The following is a 25,689-nucleotide window of genomic DNA, read 5'->3' as shown; positions in this document are numbered from 1 at the left end:
TTCCGATATTACATGCCCTACATGGAACGTGTATGCGTAAAAGCACAAAAGGCTGAATAGATGCCTTGAAAAGGGCCTCAATTTGATCCTCTTCCATTGAAAATGAAAACATTCCAAATGGATTTTCTAGAGGACGTGGTTAATTGCAGGTTAATGGTGCGTGGAGCAAATAATCTTGTCGTGCTCCATTTTACATATTGATCCGCGTTCAGGATCATCTCGAGCGTGTCGCAGGAATCACGGGAATCCGAATCCCCATTATTTCAAATGGAAGAAATTACTAAAGCAGAAGACAAATACGTAATTTGCGAAAGCGAAGAGAGGAATAACATGAATGTATGAATGAAGATTAGTAAACGGAAACCCCGAATGTCTCCTAGTTGTGTGAAATTGTAAATGCTAAATAACGAAATTTTTTGTGTTTCAATTTGCTTACTTTGCATTTCGTTTACTTCAGCTTCAGCGTTTTCATATCCAGGTTTCTAGGGTTTACAAAGTTTTGTTAATGTGTACACTCAGTGGAAGCCATTGAATTCTAGGAAATAATATCCAGGATATAGTTTATTGTCTTCCACGAAACTACTATTTCCGCGACTACCTCAAGTTTAAAGTTCCGAACTATCCGACGTCTTCTGTCTACAAAATCTCAGGTTCCTGTGTACACGTTTCACGCCCCAGCAATCGATATATTTACATAACAATCCGTGAACCCTGCCACATTAACATCCCACCCCCACAGGACATTCTTGTCGAAATGCATTTGTATACGTCGGGGGGGCAACTCCACCTTAATTGAAATTAACGGGTGAAGTTGCGCTAGTTTCCATGGTGGTAGAACTGAAAACACTAGCGGCTGTTATGGCTCTTGTACTGCTAGTTTTATAAGGTGTCAAGTTTTAGAGTTTGTGTGGTGTGAGTGGTGAGTGACATAAAACCTAAAGATCTTTCATTTGTCTAAAATACGTCCGTTTGTAAATTAAAATTGGTTATATCAACTGCTGCGATAAGTAATCATTGATTTTAATAGAGAACAGCGAGTTCGAATGATTTCTTTGGGCAGATTCGAATCCAAATTTTAATAGTCATAGTTTACAACGAAATTGAGGCAATCCCAGTTTTTGACAAATGTGCTACCGAACTAACCAATATGCCTATCAAAATAATAAAAGCTTACGCACCATAATTGAACATGTTTTTTCATCGCCCAGCTAAGCGGATTCTTAGAAAAGTTAGACCAAGGGATGGTCCGGACATGAGTATATTTATCGTCACTTGAGAAGGCTATTCCTTACTTCGGACACTTCTAAGCACAACTTTGCTCGAGCACATCTCATCCTGGAAATTCTGAAACAGGCTGCTTTCGATCAATACTCTTTGTCCGGATCTTACAACGAGAACTGAATAAATTTTCCAGCTATGTTTATCATACTATAACTATACTAGTTTTAACTCGCTGCTGTTCTCTCTTTTCTCGTGTTGATTTCGGGCTGTCGCAGATTTTATTCACATTTCAGAGGTCTGTCAGTGAGATTCCCGTCAAAATCGATCCAACTGATTCGGAGATCAGCCTTTTTAATTTGTGCAGATAATCTGCTCGTTTACAATTTCATCTGCCTACGTAAGAGGATATTGCATGACGTTATTGTATTATTTCCTATATCTTTTGTGGACAAGTAACTGTAATTACAATGTCACAATAAGGCACAATATCTAAACAAGCTATTAATTTTTATGTGAAAACTTCGTCCACTTCACGACTAGTCGTTAGTACAGATATTTTGTAACCCTATTACATTACAGATGTTGCTATTGTTATTAACGTTTTGTTTTAGTGCTTCTTTAAGTATTTTATATACGTACAATCAATTTGGGAAACTTATTAGTAATCTGTGATTTAGGTTTGTCAAATAATACATATTGTTAGAGAACTGTTTTTTGTACTATTCTTATAATCATGTTCATAATCTTCTCTACATATTCGTGTTCTTATAATGTTGACGAACTCTATAAAATGACCTATACTATTAAGAACTTTGTTTTGATACCTAATGTACCGGCAAACAATCCGGACGAAATTGCGATTAACTATTCAAGCCATATAATTAGAAAATCTTCTACCATATGTATGACATTAACGGCACTAGAGAACTATTTAGTTTGATTATCTTCTGAATCATGATGATGATAACTATAACTTCTTCTAGTTTACTTATCTTTCTTTTAAATGTATGGTACTGTAACCGTTATTTGTTTGTTTCAGACTGATGGCAGCTTATTCATTCCAATGATAGGCCCGGATGACTCCGGGTTATACGAGTGCGGGGTGGAGAACGAGACATCCTTTCTCGACAGAATGAACGTCACAGTGCGGAGTGAGTACCAATTTTGTGAATTAACAAAGGAAACACCTTTGGATATACTTTGTTGTCATTCACTTCGCTCTAAACTAGAGGGAAGACGATCACTGGCTTGAAATCTTCCTAGTTTTCTTATAGTTACCTGATACTATACAGAAGTTATAGCAGCGGGAATAGGATGTGGAAATCATCACTCACTTTGTATGACTTTATCAGAGATCTCAGAGATATGTAACAGGAATAGCAACAGAAATGAGAGAGATAAGACAAAGTTTACCACTTTAGAGAAAGCTCCAGTACCCTTTTTCACTACTCATGAAGACATTATCGTTTTGATCAATAAAAAAATAGTTCCGTGAACATAGAGCTGTAGACACTTTTTTGGAAAATTGCCACCGTATTTTCACATTTCGAACTGTTGTATATGCGCTTCCATTTTAAGTTGGGCTGTCACCCCGCCCCTAAATGCTTACAATTTATAGACAGTTCCGAATTCGTCTAGACAGGTTAGTCATACCATTCTCTGTCTATAGCAGTTTTTATGTTCCTTATGATGCTATAATCAGACCTTTAGCAAAACTTTTCGTTTTCCCCCTGTCCTGTGCTCAATATTAATTTTATATCTGTTGCTTTAGTTACTGATACTACGAACACAGCTTTGGAAACGAGTGTTGGTTGCCTTATATGATGATTCACCGTTATACTTAACATCTTTTAAAGCATCAGAATTAACTGTGATGTATTACCCGCAGAATCTCGAGCTTCATCATGTGGGTTTAACCATTTCTCCCATCTCCCTCTACCCGTCAAAATTACCCCATAAAATATATCACGCGCTCACCTAGACGAATGGGTCCGTCTGGGATCGCCGTGTTGCTTACCACGGTTTCTTCCGTGAATTATTCACTGGCTTCACTGCTGGATAGTTTTAGATTTGTATCGATAACGTAATCGACTGTGCCTCTAAGTTTTCCAAGTTTGTTCGAACTTAGTGGAAATTTATTGCCGTTGTTAGCTGGAACTAATCGTATTGGATAGTCTGGGGGCCTACTCTGAAACGCTGTTAACGTAGTTTCAGGTCTATCTGTCACCGTCGCTCATGCTGACATCTCTCTTCGTGTGAGAGGGATCGCAACATTCGAAACTTCGGATGACGTTTTTCGGGATAGCCCCGTTGGTCCAATGTATGTGCAATGGGGTAGCTCAGCAGTTCGGGTGTAATGGTTACCACTGGCACCAAACTAACTGCAAGGATGCACTGACTGGTAGAGACTAGAAACTGCTGTGCATAACTAATGTTTTTCCTTCCTTAGATGCTACGGTAAAGTAAAAGATAAAAACACTGGAACTTTTTTTCAAAAACAGTTTTTAGAAAAATGACGGTAGGAAAAACAGATTGGCTACCTTTGTACAAAAGCCATCCTAATGTTGACGGATGTTATCTACTGTTTTTGTTTTGTTTCATTCAAATTCAACAAGCTAATAGCTAAAGCTTCAGTTCTAAGCAATTTAACTGCAAGGTAAAGCTCTATTGATTTGATTGATTCCAGCACTACTAGTACACAAGTAGTCCATCACATCTAATGAATTATTTACCCTATAGTTGGATTGGATGGTTACATCGACTCGTTGTGCGATCAATGAATTTGTTATCACCTATAGCGGTTAATTTCATCAATTATCTTAAACCGGAGTGTCATTCGTATTCAGTTGATAACATACATACAAATGTTTATATTCTAACATGGCATCTAGGCCAGGCAAGGTCTAATATTTAAACGAACTAATTAACTTATCTACAATTTTGTACAGACCTGCCATCTTTTCAGTACCATAACTTCTTTATTTGTTCCCATAAAGGGTTTGACGCACAAAGTACAATCAACTCCACAACAGACTACATTTCCATTGCAAAATCGAGCCTATCACAATCACATAAGATCCAACTGTCTTTAGTGTCATCTATACCTGTACAATGTTTGTTGTTCACGGCGTACAGCAAGATTTACGACAGTACTTACGCTTCCCGACTTCCCTCGCAAGTTTTTCACCAAATCTGTAAAATACCTCAGCCCCTTTACATTTTTAATGCAAAACATAAATTCTATGGCTCAGCCACGAAGTTTTCGTGCGGCACTCGGCAAATTGAAACGACTGCCCTCGTCAGCCGTTTTCACGGATTTGTGGTATTTATTTTATTACGACTGCGGTGCAACTGAGCTTGATTTAAAATAGATCAAATGGGTGGATGTTACGTTAATAAATTGACACGTGAATACCTTTGACATGATATGTGTTTGAAAATAATCTGAATCTCAGCATACAATGTGTAAGCTCTGACTTTCCAGCTCATCTTCTGAAATGATAAATGCAACTTTTCCCATATTTCTTTAACTACGAACTCTATTATGGTCTTCTGATTAAAACTTCTAACTCCTCCTTATGTTCTTCTGATTAATTTAGTTGCGGGTCCAATGACAGTTTCACTTTCCCCCGGGACAAACTTGACCTTCATTGGTTGGCTTTTTATTAGCGGTCAAGCTGTATATCCTGGCTACACAGGAGTTGCAGTGGTGGGAAAGAGAGGTGGGAATAGTCCCGTATATATCTTTACCACTGGTATTGACGAAAGAAGGAAGGCTACATAGTCTTTCAGGCGCTCTGAGATATTATTATAGCTCTATAAAAAATAGATAAATGTGTGTGTTTACAATAGTGTGTAATTAGTAGAACTATGTTAATTTAGGGTTAGTCTATCATATTCTTAGCATCTGTTTCATACTTTTCACTTAATAAGAAAGTTCCATAAAAACGGTTTTATTATCTTTTGGATCTCTCCTGCGGGAAATCATAAGCCTGGGTCCGCTCTAAATGAGCGTTAGTGGGGAAACTGATCCAACACGTAATGGCCTGGGCTACTCCGCTGTTTACGTAGTTTCGGGTCTATCTGTCACCTTCGCTCATGCTGGATTCTCGCTTTGCGTGAGAAGAATGGCAACATTCGAAATTTTGGATAACGTTTTTCGGAGTAACCCCGTTGTAGATATGACCTACGCTCATCATTTGCCAACTCATTAGACAAATCACTTGTAGTCAATGTTTTATCAAAACGATCCGGTTAGGTCATATACTCAACTTTATTTGGACATATTGGCGGACCGCCAAGGTTTTGTAAATTCACCTGGCATAGTTGCATTAATTAGGCAGCATAGATTAAACTTCTCTGTGGTCGCCATACTGGTGTTCTGATCAAGCTCTATCATAGATCGCATCTACACCCTTTAGGTGTTATTATGATCAAGAACTAACCTATATAGAGATTTGATTGTTTCTTAGTTTGTATTGAATAGGTTCCGAAACTCCTGGACCGATTTGGAAAATTCTTGCACCATTAAAATCCTACATTTTCTGATTAACTGAAGCGGTACAAAGTTTGCCGATTCAGCTAATATTCAATATGATTATTTCTAATTGCTGGGACACGTAAGCCGTGTGTAAACCTTTTCAAAACAAAATCTTAATTTAAACAGTTCAACCACATACACAGACATAATAATTGGTACCCCAGTTCAAAGCGACCACGCACGCAGCGACTACGTTTACCTAACATTGTGTTGTGGTTGTGGTGGGGGGTGAGGGTAGGAGCAAATTTAATTAGCGCCGTCAAACAGTGTCGGATCGCATGACAGACCGCAATTTTCATTACGGCCGGGTAAATAAAATCCAACAATAAAACGATAATCTAATTGCTTGGTCTTGTGGGGATTTTCTTGTTATAAGGACAAGTTGACCGAAACTCAAATAACAATTATATTAATAACTATAGCTTGTGTCCGCGGCTTCGCACGCGTTAATTTCGGTCTGACACAGAATATCTCTATCCATATTCTATAGCCTATGTTCATCAGGAATAATAATGTATGTTATTAGTTTGAACTAGAGGTGGGCGCCACGCCGGCGCGCCGCCGCCGCCGAGAATTTTTTCACGCCGCCGCCGCCGACGATCAGCTGTCGGCGCGCCGATACTGATACTCTACCAACTATTTGCAATTTATTCCTCTCCTATTCGCTGGGTGCGAAGTACTAGGTGGGGGTAACATAATCTATCGCAGCGCTCATGGTGATGAAAAGTAGAAATAATGTAAGCTCTGTCATCAGATGTATCTGTCAATGGCAAAACGATTCTACATAATACATTTTAATATCATTCATTAATCGCATGAAAAGGGTCCTACTGGGAACTTAAATAAAAGAGTATTTCGATAGGGCTAGNAACCTGTGCAACTCCCGCCGTGACTCGAATAGCGGCCTCACGAATCGTGGTAACCACGAGCGTATCATCCGCGTAACAAATGGCCTTCACACCGGGCAGCCGAATATCGCGGATGGCCCAGTCGTAGCCTATGTTCCACAGGAGAGGCCCAAGGACCGAACCCTGTGGGACACCGCACGACACTGGCCTCCCACCCCAGCCATTAACCGTTGGAAATGTCACTTCTCTTCCCGCTAGGTAGGCACGAATTATAGCCTGAAGGTATAGAGGAACCCCATGATGTTTTAAGGCCTCCTCTATACAGCTATGGGGAAGGCTGTTAAACGCGTTAGCGATGTCTAGGGACACTGCCACAACGCTCTCCCCTCTTGCTACCTCCTTTTCCGCTATGTCCCTTAGTTCAGCTATAGCGTCAAGGGTTGACCTACCCCGGCGGAAACCGAATTGGTTAGGCGACAAATTTGGGCCTGTTCCATCTAAGTGTCTTTTTAGACGGACAGCAATGATGCGCTCAAAAAGTTTTGCCGCCTCATCCAGCAGAACAATGGGCCTGTATGCTGATGGGGAATCAGCCGGCCGGCCGTCTTTTCTCAGGAGGACGAGCTTCCCCGTTTTCCACATTCGCGGGAAGACTCCCTCCCTTAGGCACGCCGTTAACCGAGTGCGAAAGCGCGGCTCCATCCCGTTCTTAAGGGCAAGCCATAAACCCACGCCTTCCCCGGAATTCCATCGAGGCCGGGAGCGGTGTTCTTAGCTTGTAGGCGTAGGATAGCCGCCCCTAGCTCTCCTTCCATGACATTGGGCGCATCCCCTGCATCTGCCTGTGCCACGCTGTATCTGACTAGCGGCGTAAAATCAGACCGGACTTCAGGGAAGAGGGCTGCGACAACTGTGCGAAGAAGGGTAGGATCCATGCTGGTGGTGAGTGGGGGAGCCCGTATGCGGAGCTTGTTCATAACCAGCTTATAGGGTCTCCCCCATGGATCCTGAATCAGGGTGGAGAGGAGCTCCTCCCAGGCGGCGTTTTTAGCCGCCCCTATCGCACCCTGAAGCTCTTTCTTTGCTTGTTGGTACTCCTCGTATAATCACATGGGCATCGCCGCGTCACACATGTGCGACCTCGACCTCGGGGCCAGTCGCCCAACTTTCGACCAGTGACGCCAGTTTATGGCTCTCTCTGTCCAGGCGTTTCAGTGCCCATCTAGGGCCCATCATCTCAGTACACCTTGAGCTACTTGGGGTAAGCTGGAGAGGGGAGATATCGAAAAGCACATATCTGTGTACAATGTGTTTGGAAAAGAAAGAATCCTGTACGTCTGCTTTCGCTGCGGCTTCAGCTGGGTTTAGCATAAATGACTACTCTATGAAATTAAAAAGTACCTTCCAGCACACTTCTACTACTTGCTGATGAAGTCTTATCTCAGTGACAGACAGTTTTAAATCAAACTCCTTGACAAAATTTTCTCTTTTAGCTGCAGAGCTGGAGTACCCCAGGACTCTATACTTGGTCCGGTACTCGATAACATTTACTAGTAAAGTAGCCCTGTGATCTTAAAGCGACTAGATTGTTGCAAAGTCAGCTAAATGCCACTAATGCTTGACTGACCAAGTGGCGTATGTAAGCAAGACCCGAAGTTTCACCATGTTATCATTTAAGACGTGAAACTTATCCCCAGGCCAATTTAGACCACGACACATTACTGCAATCAGGTTGCATTAAAAACCTGGACCGTAGGATGACACGGAAAGACCATATTAATATAAATAAAACAGATCTGAACATAATATTCGACCGACAGTCAGCTAATCCAACATTAACTATGTGCCTCCAAAGAGTTCAAAAATACATGTTTAGGGTACTTTTATCGGCACATTGGTACGCTGGCCTTTAGGAAATACACGAAAACCAAACTCAGCCAAGCCCGCTAATCAAATATCAAAGTATCTATTATCAAAAGAGCTAATTTACTAGGGTAAACCATTGCGGCAGTGGCTCTATCGTGTCAAACCCCAACCAACTGCAATCCACCTGATTAGTCTTGGCGAAAGATACTAAAAAAGCCGATTTTTTAAAAAATACCTAATAAATAAAGGTCAAACAAGGTCACGCCGCCGACGCCGCCGCCGCCGAAGTCAAAAAGTCGGCGCGCCGCCGCCGACCAATTTTATATCGGCGCCCACCTCTAGTTTGAACACACTTTACCGAAAAGTATTAACCATATTATTATTAATTGCTGCTTATAGAATTTGATTCTATGTAATCTCTGTAGAATCGGCTACATTGGTTATCGTCTGAACCTGGGTAATGACAAAGCTCATTTCCGGTAATCGCCAGCCATCAGCCAGGTGGATTCCTACGCCTACGCGGAAAGTTAAGAGTCGTCGGGACATAAGTTACACATTTTTATAGAAATACTAGCTGACCCGGGGAACTTTGTTCCGCCTTAATAGCAATAAATAAGCAGACTTTTTTTAATTTCGAACGGGATAAAAAGTATCCTATGTCCTTCTCCTGGCTCTAAACTACCTCCCTGACAATTTTTAGCTAAATCAGTTCAGCCGTTCTTGATTCATTTGATTGAATTCATCCTTGTTGTTTAAATGAAAACCGCTGTTAGATTAAGGAGAATTTACATTTTTCGGCTTTGGTACCCTTTTTTGCATTTAGCTACAACATCTCTTTCATTTTAATTTTTGTTATTGTGTAATTGCTTGCAAATATTTTGCATTGTGAATTTATGACATTCACATTCAGCGCTTTTATTGTAGTCCATCATTACACAGATACATCATCTTTATGAAGTTCCTTGTTGTCTTCATAGTGATGAAATCCTTTGGTCTGAATTTTCATGATCCAGAATATGGTACCATGAAATCAATCCATTCCTTAACAAGCTTCGATTATACCTCAGCCGTAGTATAAACGCATTCTTACTTATTTAATTGTGATTACCATAAATTATGTAATAAAGTTATTACCAAAGCGGGCAATTTCTTACCCCTTTTCAGCCGTACGTGATTCACGCAGGAAAGTTGTAAAGTGGGGTGAATTACGGCGCTAATCCAGCTTGCGGTCATTTTTATTGGCCCCGCCGACCTTCTGACCCCGTAATTAACGGGGTGCAATCAGGGTTGCCACTTGGCACATTCCATTATGTACGATACTTTTGGAGTTCCTATTGTAAGGATTTTCCCAAGCCCTTCAGGTAGCAGGAAAAAGCCGGATGCTCTATGCCCATTGAAATCTAATAGTGGCTCTAAGATGATGATTATTACCTGTTATGATACAGATAAATATACATACATACTTATTTTATGCAGTTTTTTCTAAATCTATTGACGGACAAGGCTAAAAATTTTCTGCCTGAGTAAGTTTCAGTTCTTTTTTTACAAAACTGCATTTATATTTATGATGCACTGTGACTGTGACTTATCCCAACTGGAAAAATCAGTTCAGCATCAGCAGTTAATACGTGAACTCAACTTAAAGTTAAGCTACAAAATAGGAAAAGAAGAATCAATTAGGATTCAATGAACTTAGAAGAGTTCACACATGATCTCGAAGACTTAAAGTGCACGCTACACTTATTGCGAGTTTTGCTTATACTATAACATTCTGCTTGTGCCAGTTGTTTCTCAAGAAATGTCCACGCGATAAATATTCCGACAGCTGGCACGTACGCGAGGACTGCTCGCAATGTAATTTAGAAGATGCCAGAACACTCCAGCGTTGTCGGCAGATATGATTTAGGTCTGTGGCCGACTGATTCAGTTATCCAAAATGTTCTAAGATTCTCTAAGCTCAGAGCTAAAAGTGAAAAAAATGAACTAGTGGTGTAACCTCTTTTCAGCACCAGCAAATATGTTGTCCTGAAATGGTGGATTAATAAAGAATTTGAACTTAAGCTCACGACCTTGCTTGAGAAGCTTTAACAATTTTGCTGAGTTACGGAGATTTAAAACTGTTGACTTTTATGAATCCCTGTGATCTCTCTGAGAGAGCTATCGATAATCTCGAGGGAAGACACTTGATCGAAAACACTGTTGACCCCTATTTCTTTCGTTCCAAGACCTACATTCATAAATTGTGTCCATATATCGGTCGGACCCTTAATTACCTTCAACCCTTACGCTTTCCCGTCACGCGCGGGAAGGCCGGCTCTCCTGATTAACTATTACTGGGCCGATATACTTTATCATATTATTTACTTATAGGCATCAAGCCTTTTTTAGATAGCCAACATAGCTTCTTTTTGGAATCCCGTAAATTGTTACAGAAAGAGCACGTGACGTGCTTAAATTAAGCATGGTTCGTTCGTTTCAGCCGAATGACTATTGCTGGACAAAGGCCTCCCCCAAGGATTTCGACAAAGACCGGTCTAGCGCCCCTCGCATTCAGGCACCTTAAGCATGGTACCTGCTTTAAAAACATATGTATAAGCGGGACTCTACAGTGCAATGCGTAGATACGCAATGTCAGTCTAAAACTCTAAAGGATCGTCCATTACAAACTATCCAAAGACCTTAATGCAGCTATACAATTGCTATAATTTAATTTGATTTGCGTCTGGGCGCGTCATCAATCACGCTACATGTTTCCGGGCCCAGCCCACAGCACAAATCAAATTGCTCTTTCCATTCATTTCTCTGCCGCTGACAGCAGATGGCCTGCAATTTGTCCACCGGCCATAATAATGGCAGTAGGACAAAGATTTGACAAGTTAATAAATTGGACGCTTAGTGCGCCTTATCGCCCAGGCGGGGTAGGGCTACGCTAAACGATTTCGATAAATTCGTAAACGTATACGATCTTATTGGCGATCATGCTATAGTAGACACAGCATTTTCAGCATTTGACCGAGAACTAGAGGAGACCCCGTTTTTGTCTGTACGAAATATGCTGAACACGAATAAAAGAAACTAAAAATGGAGCAGTCAGTTCATCAAGCGGTCCAGTGAAGTAAACCCATTATGATACACTAGAAAATCTAAGCAGTTCCCAGTAAGTGTACGTAGTCTTACGCCCGTATTCACAAACATTACTATGATGTCTCACAGTGCGTGTGGACGCACAGGGTGACACACGAACTAATTACAGAGCTCTTTAGCTCTGATTTGCTGCTTCTTCTGTTTGTGAATCAAGCGTTAAGAACACTTATGTACTAGTACAAAAGTCAGCTGTACAGCACAGCCCTACCAGTCAACATAGCAGAAATAAGAATTAATATTCGTAGCTTGAATTTTCAGCTGAAAAAACTGCCCCTTTTCAAGATAACTATCATTGCTGTGTTGATAAACCATACAGAGACAGACGTGCCAACATTTTTCGTAACACATCATCAACATGAGCGCTACAGCAAAAGGTCCCAGAGAGCACAGTTTACCCTGCACTCAGCCGGCTCCTCACGCCTTTGTGTCGAGAGGGAAACAAAAGCCTCCTCTCAACACTTTCCTCCTCACCTATTGTTCGGATGACACTCTTTTCAATAGTCATCTGCCTGTTGTCTCGTACGAAGCCTAAGAAAATGTGACAATACGCCCGAAATTGATGGTTTGGAACCTAAAATATTGAGACACTAGTATTGTTGAAACTTGATGCTGTATCATTAGTCAAACTCGTAGCTAAAAGCTGAAAGGTTACAAACAAAAACTTCCTACTGTTGCACCATCTTACTTTAACTTTAACGAACGTCAAAAATCTGCCAAACTCCATCCAAAAAGCTCCTGAAATGACGTTACTTATTTCTATGCCCTTTCAAAATATAATCGCAAATCTCCGGCATATTTCAAGTGCGCATTTAAATAAATATAGCTCACTCGAATCTACACAGCGTTTTCCTGATGCAAATAATAGATCTGTTTGTAAACATTACAACGGCAACGTCAACAGTTTGTGGCCGAGAAAATTGTTTCCACGCTCACGTTTATTGCACGGCTATGATCCGCACGGAATTACTATTGTAGGGGCAGCATCTTTTGTGGCGCCTTCAGGACTGCAAATAAAACACTAACTGACACCACTAGTCAATTGACATACTTTTTATGAGCTGTCAAAACTCTATTCTTAAGGATATCATCGTTTCTGAACACGATAGGATTGCAAATATATTTTCCCAAAGATTTATAGTAGTGTCATTATTAAACAATGATGTCACACGTTCGTCTAATTATTCATGTTGATGTCATTAGCAAGAAAAAAGCCTCATAAAATGATCATCTGTATGATGCAAAACAGATTTAATAGTACTCAGGTAATTTTTCTAACAGGATATGTAAAGTTTAAAAAATCCAGATCTAAGATCAAGTAAAAGTTATGGAGCCATTATTGTGTCGGCCGCCCTCTTTTATTAACTTAAGCTCATGAAAAATGTATGCAATAAAGATGAAATACGTTCCCGATATAGCACTTTCCACTCAAGTTCATAGGAATATTATAAATGCGAAATGTGATTATTTCATTTCTCAGAAACGTTCAGTACTACGCTGAAGAATTCTAGGACAAGCTATATCTAGGGTAATAATATGCTTGTATCATTATATCTTCCTTTCAAGTTTCATCGTTTCAAGTTGTAGAGAGATAACATTCGTTAGAAACAAGACACAGACAGTGATCGATGTACAGACACCAAATACAAATCAAAAGTGTACAGCACTCATATTAAAACCTTTTTTGCACTTTTGTGCACACCATTTATAAGTGCGCTAACCGTGAATACAAACCTAAAGATGAAAACTACTTGCATAAAACCAAGGTCACATAATCGCCCTCATTATAGATCAGATCATACAAATTACAGCCTGCGGTACAGATGCATTACACTATAAGTACCATAACTTTTTGCATGCGACAATAAACTGAATGAGTCACATAATAACACTAATACATAAATTGACTTGTTTATGACTGGGGAATACCCAGCCTAATGAGCCCCAGACATATTTTATCAGTTTTATCGATATTTTATCTGAAATTCTTTGAGTCTTGTCGAATTCAAATAAACTCTTGAAATTCGCTACTCGGTGTGACTCTAATTGGGGTGATGCCAATCTGGTTCATTCCAGTTCAATGCTTCAAAAATACAGTCCTGTTTATATTATTACTAGCTTTCCGCCCGCGGCTTCGCCCGCGTGAAATTTTGTCTGTCACAGAAAAACTTTATCGCGCGCGTCCCTGTTTCAAAAACCGGGATAAAAACTATCCTATGTTCTTTCCCGGGACTCAAACTATCTCTATGCCAAATTTCATCAAAATCGGTTGCGAGGTTTAAGAGGGAAAGCGTAACATACAGACAGACAGACAGAGTTACTTTCGCATTTATAATATTAGTTGGGATGTCGCCTGTTCCTTCAGGCACTGACATTCCGAGGAGTACCACTACCAATTAGCGAGCGTCTTCAACTGTTAAATAAGGAAAACATACTAAACTTTTGAAATATACCCACTCTATAGCGAAGGAGCTCATTTTCTCTAGGGGAAAACGGAACTTTACCAAAAAGAAAGCCTGGATCAATGTTAACAACAAATCTTTCCAAGCATGAAATACTGCTTACCACCTATAGGATGATTCTGCCAAAAACCATTTGGCTGCTTCGAACTCGGTCGGAAATAGCGTTAGAAGATTGGCGATTCCATAATGTTTTTCTCTTATTTATATTTTTCTTTAAAATTAAGTAACTACATCTTTTTTCTTCACATTTGATTACGTCGTGATTGTAAAATCATGATCTATACGCCTTGTATATTCTCTAACCTCTTCTCTCTCTGAATTCAAGTCAATTTAATCATCAAGTCGCATAATGTCCTCATTAGCCTTTGTCGAATGGTAATGCTAGGATATTAGCTCCGTGCAGTGGATGATCGCGTGGTCACCCTACACAATGCGCAACTAGATTCGTATCTAGTCTAGATTGTCTGCCCACCGCCTAATCATCCTCATTGCGACGCCCATTGTAATCTCTGTCAATCGGCACGTTTGGTTAGATTTGCGTTGGATGTGCATCAGCTTGAGGTGATGATACTCTGTTCTACATACGCTGTTATTATTGATTGTGGATGTATATGATGCATTGTTCTGTGATTGTTGAATGCTTTTGTTATCCAACTGTTGTTGTAAAATAAGGCGCTGGATGCAGGCCGCTACCAACCGTGCGATGTGGAAGTCATTGGGGGAGGCCTATGTATAGCAGTGGACGTCCTATGGCTGAAATGATGATGATGATGATGTCATAAAATAGGATTCGCACCAGGGGTCTTGTTCAGCCGGATCAGCAATCATATCAATGATACAGGGCCTTAGGCTACAGGGGCTCTTAGGGCCGGAGGCATACTATCGCCACTGATCCGTATCTACCTACACGAAGGTGTAAGGCAAAGTAAAAGAGAAGAAGAATGACGATGATTTTGACACATGCCAGTCTCAACTCCAAATACAAACAGAAGTAATGAAGCAACTCCATTATGCCATCGTAAAATACTCTTCCTTCTGAAAACACAGCAAAATTCTGCAAGTTCTATAAATCTTTGTGTTAATACAGATACATTATTAAGGCCCAGTTTTTTGATTCATAGTTAAAATAACAAATTGTTAAATTTTGCTACTAATGGTTAAATATTAACAAAATTTAAACTAATAGTTAAAAATGTACTAAAATAGTCCAGTCAATAAAGCATTATAGATGGAAAACTGTAGAACACAATTTCTGACTTCAGGACTTTATTTAGACTAGTTAGGAGGTAAACATAGCAAAAGTCCATTTGTTGTCCCGAAGCAGTGGTAGGGTTAATATTGGGACGTGTAAAAGCGCTTTTTTAAAGCCTATTTGCAAAAATAAATGAATTTTATGAATTTTAATTTTATTTTATTTTATAGCTCAATGTTGATTTAGTCGATTTTCTCCTGAAATGAACATGTAAGACAACAATAAAACTTCCAATTTTACAGACCTTCTAGAGAAGATGCCGCAAAAACTATACAAGATATAGCAAAACTTGACGGTCTCACCTGTAGCAAATTGAATAAGCTTTTTTTGGTTCATAGTAGTCATGTCACTAGGACGCATAGTTTCCGAGGATTAAGCGAAAAACCGAAAAGTGGTACCTTTAAAACCCCCTCTCCCCGCCGGCTCAAGGGCTAAGGGCGGGGACTTTTGCTATGTTCACCTCCTAACTAGTCTAAATAAAGTCCCGAGGTCAGAAATTGTGTTCCACGGATTTCTCTCTACACCGTCGTTAAGGCATTCATTGACTGGACTAAAAGTCAAGCTAACCATTGTTCGAAAATCATTTTTTTCTGATATTTAACCACTTGTCATTTGACATCTGTCAAATTTGACCATTGGTTATTTTAACTACGAATCAAAAAACCGTGCCTAAGCGTAATTAGCAAGATTGTGGCGTTTGGTGTTTTCAAAGCGGTCGGTTATTTATTTAGAGCCCGTTTGCCGACTCGCTGCTAAATAAACATATTTCGGTTTGAGCTTTGCCTTGATTACTTTGAATACACGTCTGTTTACATAACAAAGGAAAGTAAATACATGTTTATTAACTTTTTGTAAACATCATCTTTCAGCTTAATTATAAACCAAACGATAGCTTCTGTACAATATAATAATTCCAATACAAATTGGATTCGTAGCAATAGGTATCTCTTAACATACGCTTTTCCATTAGGAAGGCAATAACAATATCTGAACTAATATCGCGCGTTTATTGACTCTACACTCAGATTCGGGCTAAAATAGCGTGGGTTGTACTATTTGTTTGAACTTTTAAGGCCATATTTACTTACTATGCATGTGTATAAAGCCTGGTCCGTGAGCACGTAGAATCCCGTCCAATGACCCCAAGCTACCCATCCTTATCGCTCGCGCGTAATTATATTGCTGTCGCGACTGTGCGACGCGCGCCCGCAGTGAATGTGCGAGCGCGACAGCAACATAATTACGTGCGAGCGACAAGGATGGGCAGCTTGGGGTCATTGGACGGGATTCTACGTGCTCACGGACCAGGCTTTAGTCACCGGCTATTTACGAGTACCTAAAGCTTCCCACACCAACGCGAGCAGATCGCGCCGGCGACGATGGCGATCTGCCCGCGTTGGTGTGACTTACTTGACTTAGGCCCAGTTTTTTGATTCATAGTTAAAATAACAAATTGTTAAATTTTGCTACTAAAGGTTAAATATTAACAAAATGTTAACTGATAGTTAAAAAATGTACTAAAAGTCAAGCTAACCATTGTTCGAAAAACATTTTTTTCTGATATTTAACCCCTTGTCATTTGACATCTGTCAAATTTGACTATTGGTTATTTTAACTACGAATCAAAAAACCGGGCCTTAGGCCCAGTTTTTTGATTCATAGTTAAAATAACAAATTGTTAAATTTTGCTACTAATGGTTAAATATTAACAAAATGTTAACTAAAAGTTAAAAAATGTATTAAAAGTCGAGCTAACCATTGTTCGAAAAACATTTTTTTCTGATATTTAACCACTTGTCATTTGACATCTGTCAAATTTGACCATTGGTTATTTTAACTACGAATCAAAAAACCGGGCCTTAAGGGCCTATGTCCCCTAGATGGGGCAGAGGGCGTCCACAACAGTCCTCCATCGCGTTCGGTCTTGAGCTTCGCGCTTGATCTCGCTCCAGGTCTTGCCGATTTTCTTCGCCTCGTCTGCTACAGTGCGCCGCCAAGTTTGTTTGGGGCTACGGTTGTTGGTGTGGTTGAAGCACCAACAACAACACTAGCTAATTATGCGTATAGTTCAACCTTTTTTCTTTCTTCTTCTTTTTGTCTAATGATCAACTTTCACTTGTTTCAGCCGAGCCTCCTCCCCTGGTGAACGTAACAGTCCACGCGTCCACAATCCTGGCTCTTATTCTGTGGAACGTGGCCGGCGACGGAGGGCATCCCATCATAGACTTCACGGCTCAGTACCGGTCCGCAGCGCCTGTGAATGGGTCCCTAGAACCCTGGAGGCCAATCAGCCCCAACCACATCAGTCCGAACTCGGTAAGATGATTGAATATGAAGACCTATTTCTCTACTTATGGAGTTTGGAACATGTCTTAGAGATATCTGCTACTGCTACGAGGCTGCAATCGTGACCTGTGGTGGATGGCAACTCTTCATAGACTTCACACTATGAAGTTCACAGCACAGTAAGAAATGGGTTCTTAAAGATCTATCAACTTATCAATATGTTTATGCAAGCTCTCTTCTATCAGCGTGTCATGTTCGTAATGCTTTGGATAAGCGATATATCGCTGCCCTAATGTAGCCAAAATCTGCTGTATTATGCTACAACGCTATAAACGCTAGAAAGAATAACATGGGTGATAGACTGTGTCACACAAAGACTTCCGAAATCGCTATGTTTGTACCTACTCACTCCGTGAAGCCATTCCGAAATTGAATCTGTCACGAATGTTATCAATGGGACTTACTTATCGATTGTCCTTATCCATTCCAGCGGCAAGTGGACGTGTACCATTTGGACACGAACGCGTCGTACTGGTTCCGCGTGTGGGCCACCAACGCGCTGGGCCCCGGGCCCCCGGTCGAGGTGCTGGCCACCACGCTCTACAGCGACCAGGAGGCTGGTACGTACTGTTCAAATTGTAATTCTTTATTCGTATGCAGGCTATGGCGGTTATCACACTGCGCCGCGCTCCGCCGCGGAGCGCGGGGCGACAGATTTAATAATTGTATGCTAGTACCTCAGTTTGTATAGAAAACACGCGCGGCACTTCACACTGACAACGCGTCCGCGCGCGTGATTTTTTATATGAAAATCACGCGCTACGCGGCGGAGCGCGGCGCAGTGTGATAACCGCCTTAAGGCCCCTTTCAGGGTACTTAGACTGTAGCCTTATTCACGTAACAAAACTTCAACGACAACAAATCGCTGAGTTGCGATCCTATCGAGTAATCGTTCTATCGAAATGACCCTTGTGAATACGGATGTTTTCAATGGGACGACTTCTGAACGTCAGCGAGATTTTGACTGTCAAAATACGTGAATTAGGCCACTGGTCAAATTTTTTAGCTTGCCCTACCAATATACTGGCTGCTGCTGAGACGAAGAGGCGGAAGAACTGCGGAATCTGCTATTGCTCTGTTAATTGTTGACTGATGCATATAATGCAGTTCGTTTCAAAGTTTGTCAAGTGTCAACATAATGAAATCGCAACTTGTGCAAAAGTACCACACGAAAGCTGCGTCATGTGATGTCATACAACATTTAAACGCTTGTATCTTTTTATTTGCAGTCCAATTTTAATGCTTATTTTCAAGCTGGTTTACTTTTTAATAAATTGTGTATTTGTGAATGAATGTCGAGATAATTATTTCACAAATGAAAAAAATGTCGCGAATATTGCTGAGCGGACGCCTCTTCAGCATAGCTTGTAGTTTAATGTTTAATGTTATACAGTGTGAGTCACGTTAAAGTGTACATATGAAAATAGATGAAACTAGACCTATTTTTATCGACAAAAAAGAGGTCAAAATTTTTTTGAGTTTTTTTTTTAATTTTTTATAGAATTTTTTTTCTTCCAATTACGTATTGTAAAGAAAACGTAATAACATTTAAACTAAGCGGTATATCCCGATAAAATAAAAACAGTGATAATGCTAAATAACAGGCAATACTAAAAAAATACATAAAATACACAAAAATTGCCAACAAATAATAAAAAATGATACTTTTTGAAAAAAATCTGCTTAAAAATTCGTGTTTTTTTGGTTATTTGATAAATTTCTCCAAAAAATGCCCCTATAACAGGTGGTTTTTATTGTTTTGTATTATTCTCTATCGTATTACCTTTGTAAAACCAAAAATTGCATGTCTCTATCCCTATCACAACATTTGCTATGATAGTTTGAACAAAGGCCTACCACAACATTATTCTCCTCTACAGGTAGGGACAATTTTAATTTTAACTAAAATGCTTATTTTACTTCGAAATCTTTTGTTTTTACTTGAAATCTAACTTGTCTTTATCAAAATTACAAATCTAGATCCATTTTCTGTTTCGTTGTTAGCGAAGCGTTGAAGGGCGCGCCCGGAGAGGCTTAGTTCAAACGATCATAGCAAATGTTGTGATATGGATAGAGACATGAGATTTTTGGCTTTAACAAAGGTAATACGATAGAAAATAATTCAAAGTAATAAAAACCACCTTTTATAGGGGCATTTTTTGGAGAAATTTATCAAATAACCAAAAAAACACGAATTTTTAAGCAGATTTTTTTCAAAAAGTATCGTTTTTTATTATTTGTTGGCATTTTCTGAGTATTTTATGTATTTTTTTAGTATCGTCTGTTATTTAGCATTATTACTGTTTTTATTTTATCAGGATATACCTCTTAGTTTAAAAATTATTACGTTTTCTTTACAATAAGTACTTGAAAGGAAAAAAAATCTATAAAAAATTAAAAAAAAATCTCAAAAAATTTTTGACCACTTTTTTGTCGATAAAAATAGGTCTAGTTTCATCTATTTTCATATGTACACTTTAACGTGACTCACACTGTATGTACTGTATTTTTATTTTATTTTTCTATGCTTAATAAAGTATTCTTATTCAATTAAAATATGAATATTCCATTGATTTCCACCGCTCACCGTCCACAGAACTCTACAAGCACTTCCTGGAAGGCTCTGAGAGCTTCGACACGCGCACGTGGGTAGCGGCCGTGTGCGTGGTCATGGGAACGCTGCTGGTGCTGGCTGCTGGCACGTGCGCCGTCCTCTGCCGCGAGTGGCGTCGCCCCGGTGAGCCCGCGCCCTAGCACTCGCACCTGCCCCGGCTCTACTTCCTGTGGCACTACTGAGCCGGCGCAGTGTGTCTAGCCTGTAGCTCCCGTGTCACACCTGTACCTAGCTCACCGTCTCTGTGCCGCGAGTGGCGTCGCCCCGGTGAGCCCGCGCCCTAGCACTCGCACCTGCCCCGGCTCTACTTCCTGTGGCACTACTGAGCCGGCGCAGTGTGTCTAGCCTGTAGCTCCCGTGTCACACCTGTACCTAGCTCACCGTCTCTGTGCCGCGAGTGGCGCCGCCCCGGTGAGCCCGCGCCCTAGCACTCGCACCTGCCCCGGCTCTACTTCCTGTGGCACTACTGAGCCGCGGCCGAGCCGGCGCAGCGTGTCTAGCCTGTAGCTCCCGTGTCACACCTGTACCTCCCGTGTCACACCTGTACCTCCCGTGTCACACCTGTACCTCCCGTGTCACACCTGTACCTCCCGTGTCACACCTGTACCTAACTCACCGTCTCTGTGCCACGTTGGGCTGCCCCGGTGAGCCCGCGCCCTAGCACTCGCACCTGCCCCGGCTCTACTTCCTGTGGCACTACTGAGCCGCGGCTGAGCCGGCGCAGCGTGTCTAGCCTGTAGCTCCCGTGTCACACCTGTACCTCCCGTGTCACACCTGTACCTTAAAAGACAATACATAACCAAACGATGCTGCGTGTAATGGATAAAAGATGTAAAGTTATCATTTGTGTAAATGAAAACATACTTTTTTTGGTAAATGTTGCCATTATGTAAACATTTGAGAGCTGCTTAGCTGATCACGGCTTCAAATCCGTTGAGTAGCGTTTGAGAATACCATTTAAAATTGAAGGATACTTAAATTTAGGAGCCCGTCAGCTGAGTGACAGATTTGAGTAGTGTTTCAGTATTCGGCCGTTAGACTCCTACCGTCATTTACCTAATTCCTGCGGCAGTATTGAGTTTATACCCGCCCCGTCCATTGTATTCTAACAGTATTGTAACACTGTGTCACTATGCATCCTACATTATACGACATATTACATTGGCGTAAAAGTTACGTAGTGACACATTATTTAATATTGTTATAGGCTCCAGTATTGGCGGTTCTGACAGATGTTGATGGTTTTAAACCGACTAGATAACTATGAATGCTCTGAATAAAAGATACAAGGATTATTTCCCTGCTAGCGTGTCGGCTCTACTGTCAGTTTCTAGTCAAAAACGTCAATAAAGAACCGTCTTTGAAAATGTGTAATAATATTGTTATTTTCGTTCATATAGAGAAATAATAACCACCGCATATACTTACGTATTAATATTTATGCATTAAGCAAACAGTAAAATGCAATTTATTTACAGAAACCCGAAAATACCTAAAAACCCACCGACAGTAACCTCAGCAGTATTTTATAAATATCATAAATTTTCTCTAAATGAACGAAATGATTTCTTGTAAATTATCATAGTTTTAATTTAAAGGTACAGGCTACACGGGAAGGTATTTTATGTTCGAAAATGTCCATTGTCTTAATCTAAGTACCATTATACATACAAGTCGGGGGAAAAACTTATCACTCGATAAGTTTAAAATTACAAAATTAAACGTTTCAAAATAGATTCCATTATTAACTATTGCAAATAGATTAAAATTCTAATTTATACATTAATTAATTGCTTTAAGTAATTGACTCGCTGAAGTTTATATAACTCCCAATACCAATAAAAACGTGCGCTGTGCGTTACACGTGCGTTCAACACTAGTTAAAATGTCATTCATACATAACGTCAAGTGTTCAACACGCGAGGAGTTAATTGTTATTCCATAGTATTCATGTACTTGCTTACTTGCGGTAATTTACCAAAACGCTAGAACCAATAAAAATAAAGTTAACGGCTTAAAATAATGATATAAGTTAAGGTAGAGACAAAAACGGTATAAAATAGGAGTATGTGATAGATTTACGGCCGAATACTGAAACGCCATTTAAATATTTGACGGCTTCTCAAATAGTTAAGCAGCTCCTAAACTTACATTTCGCATACTCAAAACAATATCTGAGCAGTTCTCAATTTTTAAGCACCTCTCAAATTAAGTTGCACTCAAACGCCACTTAAATGAATTTTCGCATNAAATAATGTGTGTCATCGTTATCATTTCTTTCGAGCCTCGAGGAAATACCTAGATCTAATCGCAGGAACGCAATAAGGCTGAACGCTATTGAAAAATATTATTATAATGACATGCAATTCCGAGCGAGGTTCCGCGTCTCTAAAGAAACGGTGTTGTTTCTGGATTCATAATTTGGAAGCTCTTTGAAACCCCTCACCAAATGCCATACAACCAGTGGACCAAATACTTATTATAACCCTACTGTTCTACGCAACGGGAAGTTATGAACGTGTACTAGGTGATATCTTCCACATCTAACAGCCAACTGTGCATCGTATAGTGCACGAAGTAACAACCAAAATAGCTGCTATGAAATCGCTTTACATAAACATGCCTATAATTATTTCTGAGGAAAGGGGACATCATCAGCAGCATTTCCAAGAGTTGTTGATTTGTCAATTTGATGCTCTGTCAGTCAACAATGATAAATGTCAATTGTGGTTACGTTTCGGTCCACGATCGCCACTTAATAGATTTCAACAATAAAAAGTATCACATTTAAAATTACTTTTTTAATTTAATAAAAATGCAAGCATTAATTTTATTGTATGATAAAACGAGATTTATATATAATAGAAACTAAAAATAAACTGTTCTATGTTAAGTTGATTGAGTACATTTCCATAAAAGACAATACATAACCAAACGATGCTGCGTGTAATGGATAAAAGACGTAAAGTTATCATTTGTGTAAATGAAAACATACTTTTTTTGGTAAATGTTGCCATTGTGTAAACATTTGAGAGCTGCTTAGCTGATCACGGCTTCAAATCCGTTGAGTAGCGTTTGAGAATACCATTTAAAATTGAAGGATACTTAAATTTAGGAGCCCGTCAGCTGAGTGACAGATTTGAGTAGTGTTTCAGTATTCGGCCGTTAGGTGTATTTTTAATTCGTACAGAATTATTCATAAAATAGGGAACAAAATTATAGGGAGTTACGGTATTACATAGTTATTTATCTTACTGTTATTTCGTGATAATATTAAAATTTACTTCCGTTATTATTATAAAATAATGTTAATATTTCAAATTATATTACTTCCCTTTTATGTAGTTTCGGGCGTATACAAATAGGCCGCTCAAACATTTTGTAGCCTATGTACAGTTACTTTTTCTTAAAAAAACGATTACCAAAATCAAAGGAAAAAAAGGTTGTTGTTATTTTATTATTACTATTAGTCAATATTATGAACAACTAAGCAATAACTACAGTATTTACCTGTTTAAATTTAGTAAACTCCAGAAGTACATGTACTATTGACGCTTAAGTAAGTTACTGATACTATGTAAGTAGTAACTCTATGATAGTATTTTTGAAGCACCTTTTTCAAATAAAATGCACAGCTTAAACAAGTAATGAAATCTCAAAAGTAAAGATATTATACAGGTAATATTAAAGTAATTTAACGCTAGTGCCAATACTTTTAAAATATCGTTAATAAATTCATAATAATAATGATAAATAAAAGTTTCTATTAGGCTAGTGTTTTTAATAAAATATACAAAATGAAAGATAAAAAATATGCATCCATTATGTCATTCCAAATTACGCTACGCAATTGGTGCTATTGCATTGATATTAGATATAGTAATAAATAATTTATTTATTATAATTAAATGATACCAAAAAGCAATCTACTAACTCGCTTTAATATTGTTACCTTTTGCTGTATATTGCTAAAACTAAACTAAAATATAATCTCAATTTTAATATAAATAATATTTAAAACTTCGTAACGGCATTGTTTAAAAGTGCCTTTATACTAATAAAATTGTGCTCCAAGAACTATTTTTAAAATAAGAGGTGTTATTGTGACTTGAATAAACATGTCTGGGCATTTTTAAACAATATTTTAGGTACGGACCAATGTAACTACAGGACGTCAATTAAACAATAGAATTCAATTATTCAACTACTATTTCAACTAGAAATTTTAAATTATAGAATAATGTAAACCTACAATAATTACAACTCATATTATTCGTAGAAAAAGTATAAATAATATAATTAATTTGAAGTAAATTCAATTAATTAGATATTTTAAAATTTAATTTTCTAGTTCAAAATAGACATTCCGATCTATTCATTTCGATTATTTAAAAATATTATCAAATCATAATAGTTGCTTGAAACTAAAATCAAATTAAAAATTATACTAAAAGTACAGATTTATGTTCATAATATGAATACGTTGTATGCTTTTTTAGTTATAAATTTTATTCCTAGCTAGCTTCAGTTTTAAAATAGTAGGTAATTTTACAATAAGGTTATTTTAAAATGCACTTATCATCCTTTAAAACATTGTCGTTGTAATTATTCAAATAATGCAGCTTAAAAAGTATCCGTTAAAATCACCCTGTATGAGTGAGTTTCTTAGTTAATAGGTATGAACAAATTGAGAATAGAGTTATGATTAACTATTCATTAGTGCATAATATTATAAGCTCTTTCGCAGTATACGAATTCTTGCCTTCTCAATGACCAATTTTCACTTCGCCTTAAAGCACTTGCTACAAAACTATCGACTTTTTAGGTACAAAATAAAGCTAAGCTATTTAGATACAAAATATATAACAAAGGAATTGATTGATTTGATATAGGTAATTAAATTAACTATTAATACCAAATAAATACAAATACAGAACTTTGATTTTCGTCTTATATTAGGTGCTAGCCTATGAAATTGACGATGAGTTATTGGAAATAAACGCTAAAGGCGTCAGCGACCTTTTTGCGTCTTATTTCATGGGCCACCTTGTTTCATAAGTAATTTCATTACATGATATTGTTAATTGATCGAATGAGAATGAAATCGATTCAACTGTCATTTCAAATATTCTGGTTTAACTCAAATCGCTAACGGATATAATGCTCTTATATCTTTAGGATCACTATATTCTTGGACCACTGTTCAAAGCGATACGCTAGCTATATCTACCAAAAATCTATTAGCATAGTTAAATATACGTACACAGTTTTAATATACAATATCTCTATTTAAGCACATGCTATGAGCACTGTTCTAGCTATGTACAGTCAGTATAACATGAATTACTAAGATCTTATTGAATAATGGTTTATCTAATCGAAGATTTAAAACATAATTT

The 25,689-nt window shown here is 38.8% G+C and overlaps 1 protein-coding gene across 1 annotated transcript in view; it reads left to right on the top strand.

The window, feature by feature from the left end:
• The window catches only part of LOC114364644 (uncharacterized), an 84,303-nt gene that overhangs the window by 49,989 nt on the left and 8,625 nt on the right, over nucleotides 1-25,689 (top strand). The window contains exons 3-6 of the mRNA XM_028320870.1: nucleotides 2,261-2,372; nucleotides 17,456-17,646; nucleotides 18,107-18,236; nucleotides 20,273-20,413. Coding sequence (XP_028176671.1) covers nucleotides 2,261-2,372; nucleotides 17,456-17,646; nucleotides 18,107-18,236; nucleotides 20,273-20,413 — 574 coding nt within the window. The remainder of the gene's footprint in view (nucleotides 1-2,260; nucleotides 2,373-17,455; nucleotides 17,647-18,106; nucleotides 18,237-20,272; nucleotides 20,414-25,689) is intronic.

This window comes from Ostrinia furnacalis, unplaced genomic scaffold, assembly GCF_004193835.3.
Source record: "Ostrinia furnacalis isolate ACB-3 unplaced genomic scaffold, ASM419383v2 OfSCF7454, whole genome shotgun sequence".
Lineage (NCBI taxonomy): Eukaryota > Metazoa > Arthropoda > Insecta > Lepidoptera > Crambidae > Ostrinia > Ostrinia furnacalis.
The sequence above is the reverse complement of the archived record's forward strand: the minus strand, read 5'-3'. Positions and strand labels throughout refer to the sequence as shown.